The sequence below is a fragment of the Malaclemys terrapin genome, chromosome 3, assembly GCF_027887155.1.
Source record: "Malaclemys terrapin pileata isolate rMalTer1 chromosome 3, rMalTer1.hap1, whole genome shotgun sequence".
Taxonomy (NCBI): domain Eukaryota; kingdom Metazoa; phylum Chordata; order Testudines; family Emydidae; genus Malaclemys; species Malaclemys terrapin.
In genome coordinates, this window is record NC_071507.1 from 139,712,014 (window position 1) to 139,733,887 (window position 21,874).

Genomic DNA, 21,874 nt, shown 5'->3' on the forward strand with positions numbered 1-21,874 from the left:
TGGACCATGTAAGGTGCCCCTTAACATCCTGTGGCGGGCCTCCCCATTTCCACCCGGGTGGTGTGTGTGTGTGTAAAACTCCGCAGATATACTTTTGAACTCTGGGGCTGCACTGATGAGGGACAGAGACTTTTGGGTTGCTGGACTTTTGGGACTTTGGGTGATTCTTGGGTTGCTGGACTCAAGAACCAAAAGAAAAATATTTTAGGGGGAGAGGGATAGCTCAGTGGTTTGAGCATTGGCCTGCTAAACCCAGGGTTGTGAGTTCAATCCTTGAGGGGGCCATTTAGGGATCTGGGGCAAAAATCAGTACTTGGTCCTGCTAGTGAAGGCAGTGGGCTGGTCTCTATGACCTCTCAGGGTCCCTTCCAGTTCTACAAGATATACCTATCTCCATATAATATTAATGAGATTATTACACATTAGAGCACCACAATGATATACAACTAACTTTGCTACAGCACCTCTAAGGGGAAATGCCTGTATTTTTTATGTTCACTGTTCAAGTGTGTATTACTGCCTACCTAAATGCAGAGTGTTAAATCAAGAGGCTGTAAAACAGTGGGTAAGGGGCCAAGCAGGAAGTGTTGTGGCTGATTACCTATCAGGAACCTAGCTTCAAGGGCACTAAGACAACATGGGCTGGGCCATCAGTTGGTAGGCTAGGATGTTTTACTCTATCCAAGGATAAGCCTGAGATCAGATCCTCACTGTTTTTTTGAAAAAAGCCCCTGGCAGAAAGAAAGAGGAGAAAGTGGTCAGAATGGTGAGCCAGGCTGTATCAGTGAAAAAGCAGACTGACTGAGCTACTCTATAAACCATGTAGGCTGGGGAATAAGCCAACTTCACCTAAGCTGTAGATAAAGATGTTAAGCTTAGTTAAGTGAATATGGATGCAGGTGTTTTTTTTTTTTAAAAACACTTCTCTGAGCTGTGTGTACCTATTGGGAAAAATAAATCATAGAAACAGCTTCTTCAAAACAAATTATAACACTACAAATATGTTGTGTCTGACTTGCAAAGGGAAATCCTTGCAGAAGCCAACCCCAATTGGACCTGCTCTATTAGTCCTGGTTGGTACAGAGGAGGCTGCAACCCAGAGACCTGATCAGTGTAGTTGGATTGTGCAATCTCACCCCAAGGAAAAGTGGAGGCATAGGCCTCCCATGTGAAAGGAGTACACTTAGGGTATGTCTACACTGCAATTAAACACCTGCAGCTGGCCTGTGTGCATTGACTCATACCCAAAGGGAGAAGGTCTCACAGCTTAGGCTCCAGCCTGAGCGTCTACACCACAATTAAACAGCTCCTTAGCCGAAGCCCCATGTGACTGAGTTGAGTAGGCTGACACAGGCATTTAATTGCAATCTGGTCATCCATTAGAGGACAAGAAAAGGGCCTTAGTATGGGCAACCTACCCAGGTACCATGCCTGCAAGTAGAATTTCTGCTGTGGAAAACCCTGTAATGCTATTGCCAACTGAATGTATTAGTTTCTACCCAACAGAATGGTTCAGCTCTATCTATAGGAGGTGGCTTGTCTCTCCATACTCCTACCTGATAGAAGGATTTACTCCTAGATAGCAAGTCAGATTATGATTTTTTTATTTTTTTGAGAGGAGAGAGGGAAGTTACTACATTATCTACTTTCCATGGAAAACCATCTTCCTCATGTGTTACTAAATTTAGATGTTAATCTCACAGCAGCAACACGTACACTTTGGAAAGAGGGAGAGGAAACTATACAATTCTCAAATATTTTAAGAAACATTTGAGTGTTTTTAAAGGAGGGCTCAGTTTCCCATCTAGTCATTTTGTAGACACATAAATGTTTAACACATTAATAGTTCACTTAAAAAATAAGCCAATACATAATTCACGTAATCAGAGTGCTGGCTAAACACTTATGTTTATTGTTCAGGTGGAGGAAAGGGAGAAGAACTTCCTCAACATCCTCATTTTTTATAGAAGCAGCTTTAATGCTGCTGCATAGCAGGAGTCACACCGTTAGCGACAAGTTGTTTTCATTTACCTGAGGTTTACAAGTTAGACTGTAGGTTTACAGACAGTACATTTTGCATATATGGTATCAAAATTCTTATTGAATAAATTACAGACAATGGTACAAAACACTTCAAGCCAACATTTGATCAACAAGAACATAAGTGTGAACTTTACAAGGTTTTATTATTTTTTGCATTGCTCTTACAGTAAGCAAACAGTTTATACAAAATAAACTTGCAGTTTTACATAGTTAAAAATCTTTGGCTAAACAAACTATATATACATATATACACAAGATATTTTACATGGCCATATGGGAACCTGTACACATACTTACAATAGGCAACATTTAAAAAAATAGTTTAACAATTTACAACAAAGGAATTCAAGTCAGAACTAAACCAATCATTTTTCTTAGTTATGAACATAGAGAAACAGGAAGAGGGGCCAAGTGTGCTTTATAATAATATTTATTGCTTGCTTTTGTGAGGGGGAAGAGGCAGGTCAAGCACTGAAAGCCATTAGCTTTTCTTTAGTGCCTTTGATACTGTACACATTTTGTTCTATAAGGAGAATTTTTTTTTTTTTAAACATTCCCCAGCAGCAACTTCTAATTATTCCAGAAGAGCAAGCAAATGCAACTCTGCAAACTGAATATACAGAGAATAGACTTGTTAATCAGTTTACTTATAGTTTTAACAATTGGCACAAATAATTTTTAGGGCCAATACAGATACGCATACAAAAACTCCCACTGAAATCACTGGGGGCGGCCTTGTGTGCCTTAGGACAGAATTTGATCATTAAAAGCAATCAAGTTTTAGTAGCAAGTGTCTATAAGATGGAAAACTGCCAATTGCAACACCACAACCTATGTTTAAATAATTCACTACTTCTAACATCGTATAGGGTGCTATATAAAACACAGGTTTCATACTTTCTGGCAATATAACAGTCATGACTCCATAGGTAATACTCGCAAAACAGAAAACATAACAGCAGAATTGTCAAGGAATAATCCGACAGTCTACTGGGCTTCTAGTTCTAATATGTTTGTTCTGACATATGTATGTCTAATATGTTGTTCCTCTGAGGACATATGTGGCAGGGGAATAACATATGGTGTGCTGATGGTATAATAAGGGTTTGTTGGCTTTTGAAAAAATGGAAGCCAACCTAAATTGTAGCATGAAACTGAAGTTAGTAAACCAGGGCAAGGTTCTTATTCAGGCAAAACTCCAGGTTATTTCAATTTATGTTTTGATGGAGTAAAGACCCACAGAATCTGGTCCTGAACCCTGACATCTATTCATTCAAATTACAAATTTGTCTAGTGCATAGTTAGCAGACTGTGATTAAAGAGGCATCTGTAAAGAAACTTATTAAAAACCTATAAAATGGTAATGTGTATTTTAAAGATAGTATACTAACATATAAGTTAACAATTTCTAAGATTTTAAAGAGTTAAACACATACAGTTAGACATCTTATGCAAGGAAACTTTTGAAGATTGACATGATGATGCTCAAGTATATTAAATTGACGTAGGCTTTCAGTGGCTATTTAGAAAAGGATTTTCCCCTGGGTATGAAATCGCCTTTTACAAGGCAATTACAAAAGTCCATGTTTCTAAACCATTTAAATTAAGGTGATTAAATCATATTAAATTTTAGTGCCCAAACCCCCCACATATTGAATGGCTATTTCTAAGATGCAAGTTAGAGGATAAACTTTTGGCAAAATGACATGAACTTTTTGTAAATTTGTATTACCTATACATTTCTTCTGAAGGAAAAATTCAGCTGTTCAAAATTTAACAGACAAAGATTTTTGAAACAGAGTCTGAACAGCCACTTTTCACCTTCAAAATAGCCCTTAGTAAAGGAATACTCCACAGCAGTCAATTGCAGAACATAAGCAGTCATCTGAAAAACTGGCGATTGAATTAATTACTAGTTTAACTCCTTGACACAATGTCCGATTTTTCCCCCACATGAATTCCACTGTTAGCAATTCATGCAGTAGGAAAGGATCAACTCTCTCATTATGTGATAATCTAGTTACTAGAACAACTGACTTCAGGATTATTCCTATTAGGAACTGTATTTTAAATTCACATTTGGAAAAACAAAAAAACAAAAACAAACAAAAACAGTATTTTGATGTTTTATACACCCAAGATTTCCTAGCAATTGGACTCCAGGCAATTATTTAGGTTTACAAAACCCATGTTTGACGTTGTCACACAAAGTCTGTTTACAGCACCTTTAATAGGTTTCACTAGCTTTATCTGACTGAGCAAGTTTCCGCAGTTATGTAACAAGTTTAACCAACAACCGAATTTCCACAGTTTTGAATTCACACTGTTCCATTTGTACATGAATTTTCTCCTTCATTCAGCCTGCTGGTTTTGTTTGGTTTTTGTTTTCCCCACATATGGCTGACATACTATTGAGAGAGGAGGCTGAAAGAATGAATGCTTGTTGCTATTTGAGCCGAGATAAAGCATTTCAACTGTATGGAGAAGAGTGAGCTAATAAACGACTATGCACCAGCTTACTGAACTAGGTGTTCCGACTTGGATACTTCCCACAGTATCCATAAGTGTGTACTTGGAGTAGTCAGTCGTTGCTGACAACAGCAAAACTCTGTATCACAACAGCAGCTTGCTTAATAGCTACTTGCACTTCGACTTTTTGAACAACTTCATTAACTGCTTGAATCTTTCTGAAACCTAAGGGGAGAAAAAACAAAACACACATTATTAGTGTTCTGGATTTCAACATCTACCAGGTCAGATCAATCTTCCAGTATTAGAATTTCTAGATGTAAACCTATCTAGATTTTTTTGTTCTTTCGTCTCTCAACTCATTAGTTTGTTTTGTGAATTTTAGGGGGAGATTTTTCAAAAGTGCCCAAAGGATTTAGGAACATGACAGTAAATGGGTCTTCTGCTCCACTTTACACTTTCAGTGATTGAAATCTTCATTCTCCATCATAATTACTGAGATTCAAGACAGATGGAGTCCAGTACTACTTTATTTTTGACATAGTATTCCTGCCTAAGGACTTGAGACTACAAAAGACGAACGCTTAGGATTCAAAATAAAAAAACCCAAGAGAATCTGAGAGATTTCCCCTTCTTACAATCCCCAACTACATGTACAAGAACAAAAATAATTCCTAATTTGTGAAGCCTGACATCTCTGTCCTTAAGTGCTTTGAAGAAAAATATTGGTCCAGGACTATGCAATCAGAAATGTAGCAATACAGTAGCTAGTCCAACTAGAATAAATATATATACCTGATTTGGGCTTTTGTTTAGCCTGGCAGCTATGGAAATAAATGTTTTTCCTGATGGTCCATTTTTTTGACACTCCAATAGAATTTCACGGTCATCATTTCTAAAGAAAAAATTCCAAGATTAAATTAATTTCTAAACATTACTTTGACACACAAACCCCACTGTTCCCAAACTATGAAACATTAATTAAAACAGTGCTATGAAACTGATGGCAGGCACTTCCTTTTACTGATGTAAAGCTAACAGCAGTGTTGCTGCATACAAGCACATGTTAATATAGATATACAGGCAGACTAAATTTTTGGAATAAAAGATTCTCATTCTTCCCCTATATTTGTACAATAAAAGGTGCAATGAAGTTTACTCAGCCTAGAGACTTAGAACCTAGGTCTATAGTATTCAAAACCATGGTCTTCAAATTTCATAGGGCACTGTACTACCATGTTAACCCCTAGTTTTCTACCATTTGTGCAGAACTCAGATCCCACATTTTGAAGTTTTGAATCCCTCGGCCTGCGCCGCTTCCTGCAGCCCCCATTGGCCTGGCGCGGCGAGCCACGGCCAGTGGGAGCCGTGATCGGCCGAACCTGCGGAAGCGGCACGTAAACAAACCGGCCCGGCCCACCAGGGTGCTTACTCTGGCAGGCCACATGCCAAAGGTTGCTGATCCCTGCTCCAGACTCAAAAAGTCAAACACGCTACTCTTAAGAGTACCGGTTATTTCATTTCCCCACACTCCTATTAGCTACATAGGAGTAGAATGATCAAAAGCAGAAAAGAGTTAGGATTCTATTCCCAAATTTGCCATTGATTTACTATGTGACCTTTGGATAGCTCATAACCTCTTTGTGCCTAAGAACTTGGCTATACTTGGGGATTCAGTGCTGCCGCAGGGGAATAGCTTGCAGTGCTGCGAGCGAGCGTGTAGCGCTGCAGGTGCTGATTACACTGGCGCTTTACAGTGCTGCACTCGCTGCACTTGGGGTGGGTGTGCGTTTTCACACCCCTGAGCGCAGCAAGTTGCAGCGCTGTACAGCACCAGTGTAGCCAAGGCTTCAGTGTAGCCATCTGTAAAACGGGCATATATACCACCTTCACAGAGTGGCTGTGAGGAGTCAGTTGTTTGATGGTGAAATCTTTGGATGAAATGTTCTATATGCCAATAAGTGCAAAGTATGTTATTTAGAAATTCCACAAGAACTCAAAGTATATAAAATTAAACTTATGTGATGACTAGCTATTTAAAATGAACTCTTCATAATCTTTTAGGAGGTAGTTCAGCAGGAGGAGAAAGCTTCAGGCATTTGAATTAGAACAGATTTCATAAATCTGAAATTGTAGCGCACTCTCAACATCTTAACTCGGGGTGGCCAACCTGAGCCTGAGAAGGAACATACATTGCCAAAGTGCCACAGTACTACAGCAGCAGTCCATCAGCTCCCTCCCACCCCGCTCCCAGCACCTCCCTCCGATCAGGGCCTCCCCCTCCTTCCCTGATCAGCTGTCTCAAGGCATGCAGGAGGCTCTGGAGGAGAGGAGCCAGGGCACTGCAGGCTCAGGGGAGGGGCAGGAAGGGGTGGAGTGCAGGCAGGGCCTGTGGCAGAGCCAGGGGTTGAGCAGTGAGCACCCCCCGGCACATTGGAAAGTTGATGCCTGTAGCTCCAGCCCCAGAGTTGGTGCCTATATAAGGAGCTGCATATTAACTTCTGAAGAGCCGCATGTGGCTCTGGAGCCATGTTTCATGTTAAAAATTTAGGAGTGTTATACAAGAACACAAAAAGGGCCATACTGGGTCAGACCAATGGTCCATCTATCACAGAATCCTGTCTTCTGACAGTGGCCAATGTCAGATGCTTCAAAGTTGTATGCAGTGCAGCTGCAGCTGTGTTGATCCCCAAATATTAGAGAGGCAAGGTGGGTAATCTCTTTTTTGGACCAACTTCTGTTGGAGAGAGAGAGAGAGAAATTTCAAGCCACACAAGCCCAGACCCGAACAGCAGCACGGTGTGGCTCGAAAGCACTCTCACCCACAAAAGTTGGCCCAATAATAAAAGATATTACCTGACCTACTTTGTCTCTCTAAGATGCTTCAAAGGGAACAAACAGAACAATTATCAAGTGAGCCATCTCCTGCTGTCCAGCCCCAGCATCTGGCAGTCAGAGGTTCAGGGACACTCAGAAAACTGGGCTGCATCCCTGACCATCCTGGTTAATAGCCATTGATGGACCTTTCCTCCATGAACATATCTAATTCTACTTTGAACCGAGTTATACTTTTGGCCTTAACAATATCCCCTGGCAACGAGTTCCATAGATTGGGTGTGTTGTGTGAAGTAGTATTTCCTTTTGTTTGTTTTAAACTTGCTGCCTATTAATTTCATTGGCTGACCCCTTGTGATATGAGGAGGAATAAACAACAATAAATATATAAACAATAAATAACAAATAATAATTCCTTATTCACTTTCTCCACACCATTCATGATTTTAATAGACCATCATATTGTTGTCTTCTTTCCAAGATGAACAATCCTGGTGTTTTCAATTTCTCCTCATATAGAAGCTGTTCCACACCCTTAACCATTTTTGTTGCACTTCAGTGTACCTTTTTCATTTCTACTATATCTTTTTTGAGAAGGGGTGACCAGGACTGCACGCAATATTCAAGGTGTGTGCATACCATGAATTTAAATAGAGGCATTATCTTCCCTTTCCTAATGGTTCTTAACATTGTTAGCTTTTTTGACTGCTGCTACATATTGATAGGATGTTTTTAGAGAACTATTCATAATGGTTCCAAGATCTCTTTCTTGAGAGGTAACAGCTAATTTAGACCCCATCGTTTTGTATATATAGTTGGGATTACGGTTTCTAATATGCCTTACTTTGCATTTATCAACACTGAATTTCATCTGTAATTCCAAACAAAACAAAACAAAAATCACTGCTGGGAGGCTAGATAAATCAGAAATTATGAGATATGGAATACTTTTCCGTTAGGACACCTTTCTGATTCCAACCCACATAAAGTGACTGAAAAAACACCATCTTCCAATAGCCATTCAGTGGATTGTGAAATGAGTTAGTGTCTCAGACCCATTTCCAGTGAACAGATGTCAATATGGTTTAAAAAACAAAAAAGACAACCCACACAAACACTAACTGGCACCCTCAGAAGAGAGATCAAGAACTAAATGGCTATGGAGACTAGATCACTCTCACAACGTAGGAGGTCCTTTCTGAACAAGGACGAGAAAGGCTCAACTTATAGCAGCACAGGGGGAGGCTTGCACTGCTGTGGCCATTACTGTGTTTATTCTGTAGAAATATGGAACTTCAGTCACCAACTAAACTAATTTTTATCCCCGTACTTCAAACATATCTCCAGACCCCATCCTCCACCAAGAGAGTATACCGTCAATACTCTTACCTTGTCCAAGAAACAACTACTTCTCCTTTCTTTTTAATGATGTTTTTGGCATATAGACTACGTGGCGACGTGGAGGAAGTTGAAGGATCTTTATTCTCAGGCAATTCAGTCCTCTTACTGGAAGATCTTTTGGGAGCTAAACCTTTCTCCTCAGACTTCTTACTACTTTTATCATTTCTTTCACTAGCTGATTCAGTTTCCTTTTTTGTTTTTTTTGACTTGGAATTGTCTGTTACAGACTCCTTTTTTCTCTTTTTGCTAGTTTTATCAAGACTTGTCTGGCATCCCAAATCAACATTTAAAGTGGATTTTGTTTTAGAGTTGCACTCATCTGCTTTAATCTCACTGGAAAGCTCTTCTGTTAAATCGATATATGCATTAACACTGCACTCCAATGGTTCTTCCTTTGTATCACCTTTATCTAAGTTTCCTATATGAATTTCCTGTTCTGCAACTTTTAAAGTCGATTCCACTGCAAGATTACATAAATCTACTTCACTTTCATTGGCAATATCTTCTGTCAAATCTATATATGCATCAACACTGCATTCAGAAGGAAAAGCAACTTCAGCTTTAACAGGACTTTCTACTGAAGTGTTCGATATTTCTCTCTTGTTTTCAGGCACTTTCAATTCATGCATCTGAGACAGCTTAAAGTCTTCACTTGTGTTTTCACTACCATGGCTATTTTTGTTTGATGTTTCTGAAAAGGGCTTATACAAGTTAGGAGCATCATCTTTTCCAGTGGCACTATGTGGCTCCTTAAGGGGCTCAGGCAAATCATGAGCTTGTTCTTGTCTAGAACTGACATTACATAGCTCATCAGTGGAATCAATGACATTCATATCGCTCTTAGAATCTTTTTCTTCCACAGTTGTGCCTGTGGTATCCTGATTATCTTTTTTTATTTTGGCAGATATATTTTCTTCCTTTTCTTTCTTGGTTAAGGATACCAGTGATTCCTCTGTCAGGGTAGTCTGATCAAGGGTTGGCGATGTTGATGGCACTGCACGTCTTATCTTAACAATGAAATGATCATTGGATTTCTCCATTATTACTGCTTGCATTGGTAGGCTGGGGTCACAAGGGAAACCAGGAACAATAGGCCGACTTGTCCATGAAGAACAACTTGATCTACTACTTGAGTTATCAGATTCTAAAGCCAAATGAATGTCTTGTTCGGTAGCATCCTCTTCTTCAAGAAGAGCATCTTCACTGTAATGTGCACTAAGAACTCCCTCAGGAGTTGAACCGGATGTGTTTTCAGGTTTCAGAAAGCTAAGATGAGCATCCGATTTCAAAGGTGATGGAATAGTTAAAGAAACTGCTAGATCTTCAAGGAGTATAGAGGAAACAAATGACTTATTCCTTTGTAAACTGCATTCGTCATCTTTGCTGGAAACTGCACTTGGGGGAACTTCAAACATACAGCTTTCATCCAGAACATCTGGATCAACTGGCATCTGAAGTCTAGATGATAAAGATGAGGCTCTTTCAGGTGAAACTGCAGGCCAATTAATACCCTCTACTGGTCTAGATTTCACACAGGCCTCTATTGGAACTGCCTCTTCTATAACAGAAGCAGGATTATTTCTGCATTTTTGACTTTCCAGGATCTGTTTTTCTGGTGTCCTGAACTCCCACTGATCTGTATCAATGCTGCTGATGCTTTTTTCTAAAAGATCAGAGCCTTGTAACAAGCTTTTGAATATTTCACCCATTTGTGCATCACTCACTAGGTTAAATGTAAGACTAGAAGTCTGCTGTTCTGTAAGAAGTTCATAATTAAAATCAGACTTGTGAGCATCTCTGACCATGTGAAAGCCTTCCTTTTCATATCTTGCACTTTTCAGTGGAGTTAGGGTGCCTTGCAAATTATTTTCCTTAGAGGGCAGCACTTGGGTTTGGGAGTTCCTTGTATTATCAATGGAATTTAGACATTTTGTAATCACATTTTTTGGTGCATCTGTTTTATTTTTGTCATGGTGACACTTGTTAAATGGTTGATAATTTACCACTGGTTTAGGAAGGACATATTCTTCAGACTTTTGAGATTTTACTTTTAGGGACTTTTTCCTGGATTTCTGTACATCATTTTTATGACCTGTTGTGCATTTTTGTTTGTGTGTAGTTCTGATTTCAAGCTTTCCTTCATCCCTCTCATTTCCGATGCTTACTAAATCACAGAGTTTTACTAGAATTCTCTTTATTTTTTCAAATAAGTAATCAAGCCGTTCATCCACAAATTTCCACAACTGTTTTTTCATATCTGACAGCTGTTGTTCAAAAAGCTGTTCCACTGTTGCATTCTTTTTAACATGCCTAAGTTTAGACTCTATAGTTTCACAGAGTGTCAATTTTAAAGTCTCACCTAATCTAGACATCTTGGAAAAGTTGAGGTACTTTATCAATGACGTAAAATTCAAAATAGCGGATTCTATAATTCTGTGAAAATGCTGAACTGGGAAATGCATCTTGAACTTCATATAATTTTTCCTTATCTGTTTTCGTATAGCTTTTAACATCTGCATAATTTCTTGTACTGTAGAAGGTTCAAGAATAATTTGAACTATTTTTTCAAGGCAAGCAATGCTCACAGTTTTATTTTTCTTTCTTTCCTTTGACGATCTGGTAGCTCCACTTTTATGTTTTTCTCTACTTTTGTTTGCATTTCCTTTTTTGTAAACTAATTTTCCACTATCTTCATTGCAAGATGCAGTTTTATTCATTTGGTTATGTGGACTGCTGCTCAAATTGTGTGTTTCAGGAGAAGCTCTTCCCCTTGATATTTTACTATTCTCAGAGTTTCTTTCTGATTTGGATTTTTCATCATCACTTACAATTTCTCCTTCTTCTAATTCATCCGAGGATATGCTCAGCTGGGACTCCATCTCTAAGTGTTTGTCAGGTGAGCAAACTGGCTTTTGATTTTCTTTATTTACTTCATTTGACAGAGTCTTTGAGGGACAGGCAACTGTGCTTTCAGAGGTTAAATCTATAAAGAGAATAGTTTGTTAACCATCCATAAACACACAATTCCACACAGAGCAAACATTTTAGGAAAAATCCAGACGACTCAGTGGTTTACCTTTTATTAGAACTGGGTGATTAATTGTTTAGAATTGTCAGCTTCTACTCAGTATATTTGATCTTAAACTCTGGTAGATATGAACAACATTGAGAAAGCAGATTACAGATAAAAAATAAGTACCTCATTCTGCTCCCATTGATGTCAGTGGGATTTTTTCAGGTCTTTAAGATTAAAAACAAGTATGGATTATGCAAGTTTTGTTTGGTGAAAATATTATTGTCTGCACTGAATATTTTGAAGAAAAATAAAATGCTTGAAAATTTTCACTGTTTTACTCTTTACGCCAGTAAGTTACTTGTTATGCTAATATTGTGCAAGATTGTGTCCTTAGAATCCAACTATGAAACCACGAAGCGTAACAAGATTTACACACGAATTCTGATTTTCTTTTACTGGTTTCATAGAAGGTCAAAATATGTAGCATAAATCCATTTACTTTGGCATTCATTTCTCTGCATCAGGGCTACCAAAAGGGATGTAATAGTCCCTTCTGTCCTTAAAATCTATGAATCTACTAAGTAACGATTGGGCCCCATCACACTAGGCACTACAGACACAATAAATTCATTTCAGTTGCTGATAACTTTAAGATAAAGATTACTCCAGAGGTTAAACCAAACTCTACAGCAGAAGAGATTCTTCCTCCTATTAATTTTTGATAAACAAGTGTTTAGTTTAGCTGTTTGAATTACAGAAATGTGGGAGACAAGGGGAAAGGTCAGGATTTTTTTTTTTAATACTCCTAACTCAAAAATTGCTTTTTTTCTCTCCTCACAATCAAGTGTACCAATTGTTTGATCTTTCAGTTTTTAATACCTTATTTTAAAAACAATCCATTAGGAGTTTTTTTTTTTTTTTTTTAAAGTCATCTGGTTAGGCTTAGTACAATATCAAGCTACAAGAGACAGATTTTGGCTCCCGATTATAAAAAGAAAATATCTACATATGCGTAATTAAGTGGTAAATACTATTTGATTAAGATTTTTAGCTGTTTGGGTTTGTTTGTTGGTCACCCATATTTATTAAATTCTTTTATATTTTTAATTATATAGGTATTAGATATTCTTTTGTCACTGACATCTCACAACACTTAGTGTCAAAAACAAGAGAAAATATGAATTCAAAATAATTACTTTCCCCAAACAAACGTTCTTCTGTTTGAAGCCAGTGTTCTTAGACATTCATTTTATATTGCTTCCAGAGCAGTAAAACTGTTATTCCATTAATGATTTTTGGAAAGGAATGGAGACAAAGATATCTAACTGTTACATAACATTTAATTACCTTCTACAAGTTTTGCAACTTTTGTTATTAAACAATATTCTTCAGCTTTCTTTATGCAATAACTCTCCTGAACTTTCCACCTAACCAAACTTTTAATAAACTAAAGCAAAAAGTAAAAGGTGTCAAAATAAAGTAGTAGCATATGCATAAAGTGTATCCTGGGAGAACTAAGCAGGAGTTATAATAGAGAGGAGTACTGAATTTCAGGACTAAGGGAGACAGTAACTTCTTGCCTATCAAAAAGAGATGTAATGGCTACTATTATTAGAGCAGACGTGGGCAAACTACGGCCCGCAGGCCACATCCGGCCCGCGGGACCATCCTGCCCGGCCCTTGAGCTCCCGGCCTGAGAGGCTAGCCCCCGGCCCCTCCCCTACTGTCCCCCCTCCCCCGCAGCCTCAGCTTGCCGTGCCGCCAGGGCGGGCTGCGAGCTCCTGCCGGGCAGCGCGGCTGCAAGAGCCGCTGGCCTGCCCCGGTGCTCTAGACTGTGTGGCGGTGTGGCTGGCTCCGGCTTGGCGGCGCAGCTGCCAGTCCTGGTGTCCTGAGCAGCATGATAAGGGGGTGGGGGGATTGGATAGGTGTGGGAGTCCCTGGGGGGGCCTGTCAGGGGGCGGGGGTGTGGATAGGGGCAGGACAGGGAGCAGGAGGGGTTTGGATAGGGGGTAGGATCCTGGGGGGGGGGCGGTCCGGACAAGGAGCAGGGGGTGGACGTTGGATGGGTCAGGGATTCTGAGGTGGGCAGTCAGGGGGCAGGAAGTGGGAGGGGGCGGATAGGGGGCAGGGGCCAGGCTGTTTGGGGAGGCACAGCCTTCCTTACCTGGCCCTCCAAACAGTTTCAGAAGCCCAGTGCAGCCCTCAGGCCAAAAATAGTTTGCCCACCCCCGTATTTGTCTAACTTAAAGATAAAAATTACTACTTTGAGATATGTGCAGTGTTGCTATTGACGTGTTGGTCCCGTGATATTAGAGAAACATGGTTGGTGAGGTACTGTAACAACTTTTATTGGACCAACTTCTGTTGGTGAAAAAGACAAGTTTACACAGAGCTATAAAGGTACTAATATACACACACACACACACACTTTGGAATATGGCAGCTCAAGTCCTAGACCAGATGCATTTAAAAAAAAAAAAAAAAAAAAAAAAAAAAAAAAGATCTAGGGATGCACTTTAAAATGATAGTCCTTCATTTGGCATTTATCTACTTGGGGTCTGATCTCCTCAGGTCCCCTATTTCTATTTTCTTATAACTAGTATCAGCTATATTTGCTGTTACGTTAAATATCACGTATGCAAATTTATGAATGGCTGTTCAGATGAAAAGGCTTAAGAGTTGCTGGTCAAGTGTAATAGGCAGAGTTCCAGAGGACTAAGTAAACTGAGTTTTGCAGAAAGTAAGGATTTAAAAACTCTTCACCCTCTCCCATTTCTCCTCAATGAATACACTCTAATGATTATTTGTGTATGAAATTTTCTGCTACTTTCATCCTGACTATCTCATATTTATAAAACATATTTAGACATTCAAATTCATTTAACTGAGGGGAAAAATAGTCTGTCTAGTGGCTAAACACACACCTCTGGAAGTTGGGAGATCCAGCTCCAATTCCCATCTTTCCCACAGGTAAGTCATTTGGTGCCAATTTTTTAAAGTTATTTAGGCACCTAAAGATGAGATCAACATCTATTGGGGTTTTCAAAAGCATCTAGGCATTGATCTGCCTCTTTAGGCCCCTCAGTACCTTTAAAAATGTGCTCCCTTTGATCCCAGTCTACCATCTGTAACTAGAGATCTCATTAGAGGCGATCAGAAAATGTGTGCATGTTCCCCCACCCCCAATGGAAAATTTTAAATTTTAGGCAAGAATTTTAATGTTTTGGTTTTCAGCTGAAATGCAATTCTGAAATGTCACTGTGGTGCTTTGTGCTCCCATTCTCCTCTGATCTCAGGCTGATCTTTCTGGTAGGACATCTCCCATAATGCATCAGTCCCCTTTCTTGGAGAGAAGACAAGGTGTCTCACAGGAGATAAAGTCCAGCTGCAGATCCCAGCTCATAAAAGAGAACGGGAGCGTGCGGCACCAGAACTGCAACTCCCATGAGACACTGCAGCAGCATTTCAAAAATCACAGTTTTTTATTAAATATTTTGGTTTGTGAGCATTGTGTATTTCAACAAAAATCTAAATTTTCCACAGACAACCAAACACTTTTTGCAAAGCAATTCATTTAAACAAAACCCCAGTCTTCTGTTGAAAAACAATGTTGATGGAAAACTTTCAATCAGACCTAGCTACTTCTACTTTCTACTCTACTTGGATGTTGGACAGCTTAATTCACTACTGTTTGTAGAGCGGTGAGATCCTTTGCCATAGAAGTGAAAAATATTATGGAGGTGTCAGTAATGACTCAATAGTTTGGGTTACTATCATTTTTTCCATTTAAGGTAGGGTTTAAATCCTTTTGAAAAAACAGGTATATAGACGCCAACAAATACAATTATTACTGTATATGTTGGAAGATTTTATGCATTCATTGTGGATCAAAAAGTTATAGTTGTCAATGGACTGTATAAAATGAATTTTCATGAATCAACCCTAATTGAATGTATAAACTCTAAGGTAACAGATACTTACATGAGATACCTTAATTGGTCTGTCCATCTTTTGAATGACTAAGTTTTTAAAATGGCAATGTTGCTTGTGTTTATTTTGCATGAGATTAATACAAATTCCTTCACTCCAATGTAATGTGTGTGAATCACAAACACTGAAGTCCAATTGCCCACTGCAATCAGGCAATCATAGACACCCCCGCCCCTCCCATTATAAAGTGTACATACAAAGGGGAATATGAAAGAGTAAGCAATGGCATAGACAAAGCAAAATTGCATTCTCTGGGTTTAAAAATCTCACAGAGACAATCATTTTTACTTCCCACTAATGCATATTTTGGATAGATATCTAAAATCAAAAACAAAACTAGGATAAAATATAAATTAATACCTTTGTTATAACTCTTCACAAGTCCTTTGCAAGGGCTCTCCATCCTGAGTGCTTTAGCCAGTGGTCGCATTGGACTATTCAGTGGGCTGATAACCTTTGGAATGTACCTCAAGTGATTGAGATCAATGCTTAATATTGAATTGTCATCGTCAGCAGGAACTGGGTTAGTTTCTCTTGCTTTAGTTCTAGGATCTAGTTTATCACTATGAGAAGATGTTAGTGCATTGATTTCTGGTTCTGGCAAGTTTTGCTCCAAATTACAAGTGTTTTGATCAACTACGGGTACGCCTCCATCTGCTGGTATATACCCGTCAGTTGGCTCGGATGTAGTCACGCCCTCCTTGTAAGGTATGGTTTTCAAAGCACTGTTTTCCTTGGCGGGATACTCATAACTTTCTCCAGACACACCATCATTGGTATCTACCACTTGCATTAATGAGTCTGACTTCGTTTGTCTAATATCATCTGCGACACTATGGGACTCAAAATCATCAGAACTGATGGTCTCCAAGTCATCATAATCAATGTTCCGAGCTTCATCATGATTCATAGGGCTTTCTAGCTCAGGAGCTGTGCATGTTTTGTCTGCCTCTTCCATCTCTACTCCAGCCTCAGGAAGGGACACGGTGTTATCATTAGTCAGTTCAGGTTGCAGTTCATCCACTGTTTCTGCCAAAGCTTCAGGCTGCACTAGGTCTAGAGTTTCTGTCAAAGCTTCATTTTCAGTTTTCCTTTTGATCTCAGAAACAGGTGTCTTTGGTTCCAAGTTTGTTTGAACTGGAACCTTGGTTTGCTCTAGTGAAGCAATACTAATAGGTTGGGCAGGTGTTAACATTTCTGTATGCCCTGGGGTCTCTGTACTATCTTCACTACTGGCTTTTTTGGAATCTGTTTCAATTCCATTATTTTGACAGAGAGGCTGTGTTTTAGCAGGAGAAAGAGTTAAATTTAGCTTTTCCATAAAGCTTAGTTTTAGATCTTCCTTTTTTGTTCCATTTTTATCTTCTTTAGCTTTTTTAGCTTTGTGCTCTTTTAAACCGTCTGCTACTCTGGGTGTTTCTTCTGGTTTAGACAATTTGTTTCTCTCATTTTTTGTAGCATCTGTAACCTTCTTGGATTCTTTTGCAGTCTGGTGTGTAATTTCTTTTGTTACTTTTCTTTCATTTCTAGGATGCCTACTTTCTTCCTGGTTTTCTTTATCTCTTTTCCTTTTTTCTTCAGTTCTGTGTCTCTCTGATTTTGAATATGTAGTTTCCCATTCATATCTGCTGCTATTTTCCTTGGAGCGTATATGTTTGTGCTCTCTGTTGCTGGAAGTAGAAGGTGAAGATCTTGCTTCTCGGGAACTATGATCACTTGCTCCCCTATCCCTCTTGCAGTCTCCATCTGTTCCTCTTCTACAGTCTTCCACAGGGCACTTATGTGATTTGTGTGGGCTCTTTGCAGTTTCATTCTTTGAATGTGGACTATTCACTCGGCCAGACCTTCTTGGTTGTTCTTGTTGCTTTCCAGTTGATTTGTTTTTCTGTGGAAAATTCTTCTCATCTTTATCAAGTGTTTCAAGGTCCTGTTTGTTTATGTTTTGTGACCTTTCACCCTTTTCATCACCTTGAGATTCAACTGTTTGTGATCTCTCCTTAATGGTTGTTTGTTTCTCCCAGGTAGAAATGCACCTATCAGTTCTATTTTCCACAGGTGGGCTACCTTTCAGCTTTTTGCTCTTACTTTCTTGCTGCAGCTCACTTTTACCAGATTTTTCTGAATATATTTGCAAGTTTTGATGAGAGTCTGTGTTTCCCTGTTCACTATCTGTACTGTTACCAGTGCTCTGGTATGTATCTCTTTTGTACCTGTTGTCATTAGCCTTGCTATACTGCTCACCATTTTTCATTTCTCTTTCCCTCCTGTTACCCTTATTGGAGTAGTGGTCAAAGTTTTGGAAACAGGCACGAGAACTGTCATTACAAAGCTCTTCAGGAGGATATCTGAGTAAATATGGAGAGTTTCTTCTTTCTGAGTGTGATTTTCCATCCTCCATATTGTGAGATGAATAACTGTGATGTACATCTTTGGAACAGTCAGTTTTCAGTCTATGATCTGTCTTTGTATTGTCTACTAAAGAAGCAGCTCTGAATTTAGGATCTTTTGTTTTATTTATCTCGGAGCACCTTGTATTAGTTGATCCTGAAAGATACGTTCTAGCGTAGTTATTTCGATGACTGGGAAATTCTGATAACCTATTTGTAAACAGATAGAAGAATCATATTAAGTTTTTTTTTGTTGTTATAATTTAACTAAAGCCAAAATTCTATGAACTCCTTGGTTCTTTCTTAAACTGTTATTCAGTAGTACTGACTAAAGGACAGCAAAGCTTACAATACAAGGCATTTATCCTAAAATTTCCAAGTCAAGTTTGCAGCTTTTGTAGGTGAAATTCTATAAAGAAGGGGTGGGCAAACTTTTGGCCTGAGGGCCACATCAGGGTTCCGAAACTGTATGGAGGGCTGGGTAGGGAAGGCTGTGCCTCCCCAAAGAGCCTGGCCCCCGCCCCCTCCCACTTCCCGCCCCCTGAATGCCCCCCTCAGGACCCCCAACCCATCCAAACCCCCCTGCTCCCTGTCCCCTGATTGCCCTTACTGCTACACACACCCCCGACCCCAACAGGCCTCCCGGGACTTCCACGTCTATCCAACTGCCCCGTTCCCTGTCCCCTGACCACTCCCTGGGACCACCCGCTCCCTTACCACGCTGCTCAGAGCACCAGGACTGGCAGCTGTGCTGCCCGGCTGGAGCCAGCCATGGCCGCCTCGAAGTCTAGAGCACTGGGTCAGGCCAGCAGCTCTCGCAGCAGTTCTGCCTGGCAGGAGCTCAGCCCCGCCGCCCACAGTGCTGGCGGCATGGCGAACTGAGGCTGCGGGGGAGGAAGGACAGCATGGGAGGGGACGGGGGCTAGCCTCCCAGGCCGGGAGCTCAAGGGCCAGGCAGGACGCTGTAGTTTGCCCATCTCTGCTACAGAGTAAGAATTGCAGCCTAAGGCTCTACCTAGCTTGATCTTTCACAATTTACACTGAATATTTTTCGTATTTTTCTAAATTCTCAGTTTGAAGGAAGAATTGGGTAAAACTAGGACATTAAAAAACCCTTTATTTTTAAAAGTACGCCTGGAAATTTAAAAGCAGACAGTCAATTCACTTGGTCTCAAAAAGCAACAAATTTGAAAAAAAAAAAAAAAAAAAAAAAAGATTTGTGGTGAAATATCCCAAAAACAAATGCATAAGGAACCACAGGGCAAGAAAGATAAAATTGTATGTTATACATATCAGTTTTATTATTTGAAATTACTGCCAAGCAGTGAAAAAGCAATAACCATCAGTACAAGACTCAGAGGTGGTCTCAAATATAAATCAAGGCTTATGCTATTAGGGATCATAAAAATCAGCCACACTAACTCAGACAGCAAACCTTCCAGTATGTAGACAGTCAGTAAGAATAGGTGTAATATGATCAAACCAATAAGCAAATAAACTATTGTGTTGAACTTGCTGCACGCAAAAGAAAACAAGTAAATTACGATAATCAAGCCTCATCAAGGCCATGTGCAACTGCTGCAAGGTCATCAAATGGGGGGGGAGGGAGAAAAAGCGCAGCCTATGCAGATAGCGAGGGGCATGTAAAAACTACCTAGCTAGAACAGAAAAGACTCACTTTTGTGCCAGGTCCAGCATATGGCACTCCACATAAAGGGACTGGTTAAAAACAATGCCATGTTTCTTACACTCTCATGACTAACTCTAAACGAATTCCAGTCCATAATCCAGGAAACAAAGTAAGAGCATAGTGATAACATATAGAAGTTATGCTTGTAGTTGTTTTTAGAGTCAGGGATGAGATAGCTCTGATACCTACTTCTAAACTGAATCCAAGTGTACCTTCAAAGCTAAGAACAAACCTGTAAGGAACTTCAGGGCAAGAGAGACAATCACATGTCGGTGCCAAGCAGAGAAATGTTATTTGCTGACCAGTTAGCAGCCAAATATGAAATTTGCCTATGGATGAAAAAAATGTGGTTGTCCCTATTTTTGGTCTTATGCTTTCCAGTCAATAAAACATTGTTGCTGCTGTGATTCCCTAAAGCCATTTTTCTGCACTCTGCTTGTTTTGAATTTTTGTCATTTTTATTCCTTTTTTAGTATGCCTGATTTTCATTTAGTGCTAATGTTTAATTTTGCCCTCAATTTAATATACACTAAAAAACCCACTGTCCTTATTAGACTGAGACTAAGTCACATTGGAGATTATGTAATAACTCATTTCAAAGTAAGTAAAAATGCTAATCCTTAGTATTATTTAGGTATTATGTTAATTGGGTTTGAAATCTAGATCTGATTAGACAGAATAGCTCACCTTTACCAGTTCAGCTTTCTACCGTTAAGTGTTCACTGTGACTGCGTCCACCAAGATGTTTTAATCCTGGTCCCCTTTTACACTAATAGAGAGTAGCCTGATATGACTAGAAAGTATTTACACTGGGACCACTCACCAACATCTGCATCAAATCCTGTGAGTTTGCTGAATACCTGTATAAGCTTGTTTTGATTACGCTAATTGTAGAAAACCTATGTTCTGGCATCATAGTGCAACAATACAAGGAGAACAGTATTTTCATCAAGAGCAACAGACTCTGAAAGGCATGTAGCCTGACAGCTAAAAGCATATGGGTACTTACATTTGTTGTGAACTTGATGGCATCTAAGTAATTTTTTAAATAACCACTTTATTTCCCTCTCACTCAACAGCTATGTAAAGTGGTTTAAGATTAGCAATCTGTATATTGTCACAATGTACCAATTCTTCTTTATCAGTAGGCCACTGTGTGGAATTAAAGCATCAAAACTGAAATACATGGGTCTGATTTTTCTACAGATTCGTCTCTTAAGACCCAGAGAAGTTTACTTTTTCACAAATTTACCATTGCTATAGATAAGTTTTTGGACATAAGGGTTAAGACTCTGTTTCATTGTTTGAGTTCCAGTATATTGTATTTTATTCAGGTTCTTGTACTGTACCATCACCATGGTATCTAAGCATATAACACTTTGTAGTTTTTGCAAAGCCTCAAACAACAAGGCATCTTTTCCTTATAAAGAAAGAAAGATTTCAGTCACGATGATGATGAAGTCTATCATGAAATATGTGCCCAAAATTTGTCTGTCAGGAATTGCCATAAGAATGTCCATTATGCTGACTAAATCAGCCCTTGACCAGGAATTTCCTACAATATGTTCAAAAGGAATGACAGATAAATGGGGATGACAGTGTGTTATGACTTGACTAGTAGCCTATAGTGCACGATGAACACCTCTGAAGTAGCTAATAATTGTCTCATCTTTTGGGGACTTATAGAAGTATAGTTTGAAAATGTTTTTCAAAATAAATTAAGATTTTGAAAGAAAACAATAGCTTTGAGATCTAGAACACTAAACTCAAGGTTGTGGGAAAAAACCCAGCTAACTTGTCACAGCCATCAGTTGAAAGAACTAACAGGATAACAGGACAAGGCAATGTGTGTTTATCAGACTATACACTATTCAAATACATTCATGTGGACAGTACCTTATGACAACTACGAATAAGGACAAATTAACATTTTTTGACCTCAGTCACAGCACTTCTGATAATCATCTCAAAAAGAACTTCATACAATTTAGGTATTAATGACCTCCAGCACTGCAACATCTGATTATCTCACAAATAACGGTT

At 39.3% G+C, this 21,874-nt stretch overlaps 1 protein-coding gene across 3 annotated transcripts in view; it reads right to left on the reverse strand.

The window, feature by feature from the left end:
• Window positions 1-1,892: 1,892 nt before the first annotated feature.
• The window catches only part of CASP8AP2 (caspase 8 associated protein 2), a 31,097-nt gene continuing 11,115 nt past the window's right edge, over window positions 1,893-21,874 (reverse strand). For all 3 annotated transcript variants that reach the window (XM_054024146.1, XM_054024145.1, XM_054024144.1), the window contains exons 7-10: window positions 16,115-18,351; window positions 8,737-11,731; window positions 5,308-5,407; window positions 1,893-4,737 (exon numbers count right to left, since the gene is read on the reverse strand). In XM_054024146.1, coding sequence (XP_053880121.1) covers window positions 4,681-4,737; window positions 5,308-5,407; window positions 8,737-11,731; window positions 16,115-18,351 — 5,389 coding nt within the window. In that variant the 3' untranslated portion in view covers window positions 1,893-4,680. The remainder of the gene's footprint in view (window positions 4,738-5,307; window positions 5,408-8,736; window positions 11,732-16,114; window positions 18,352-21,874) is intronic.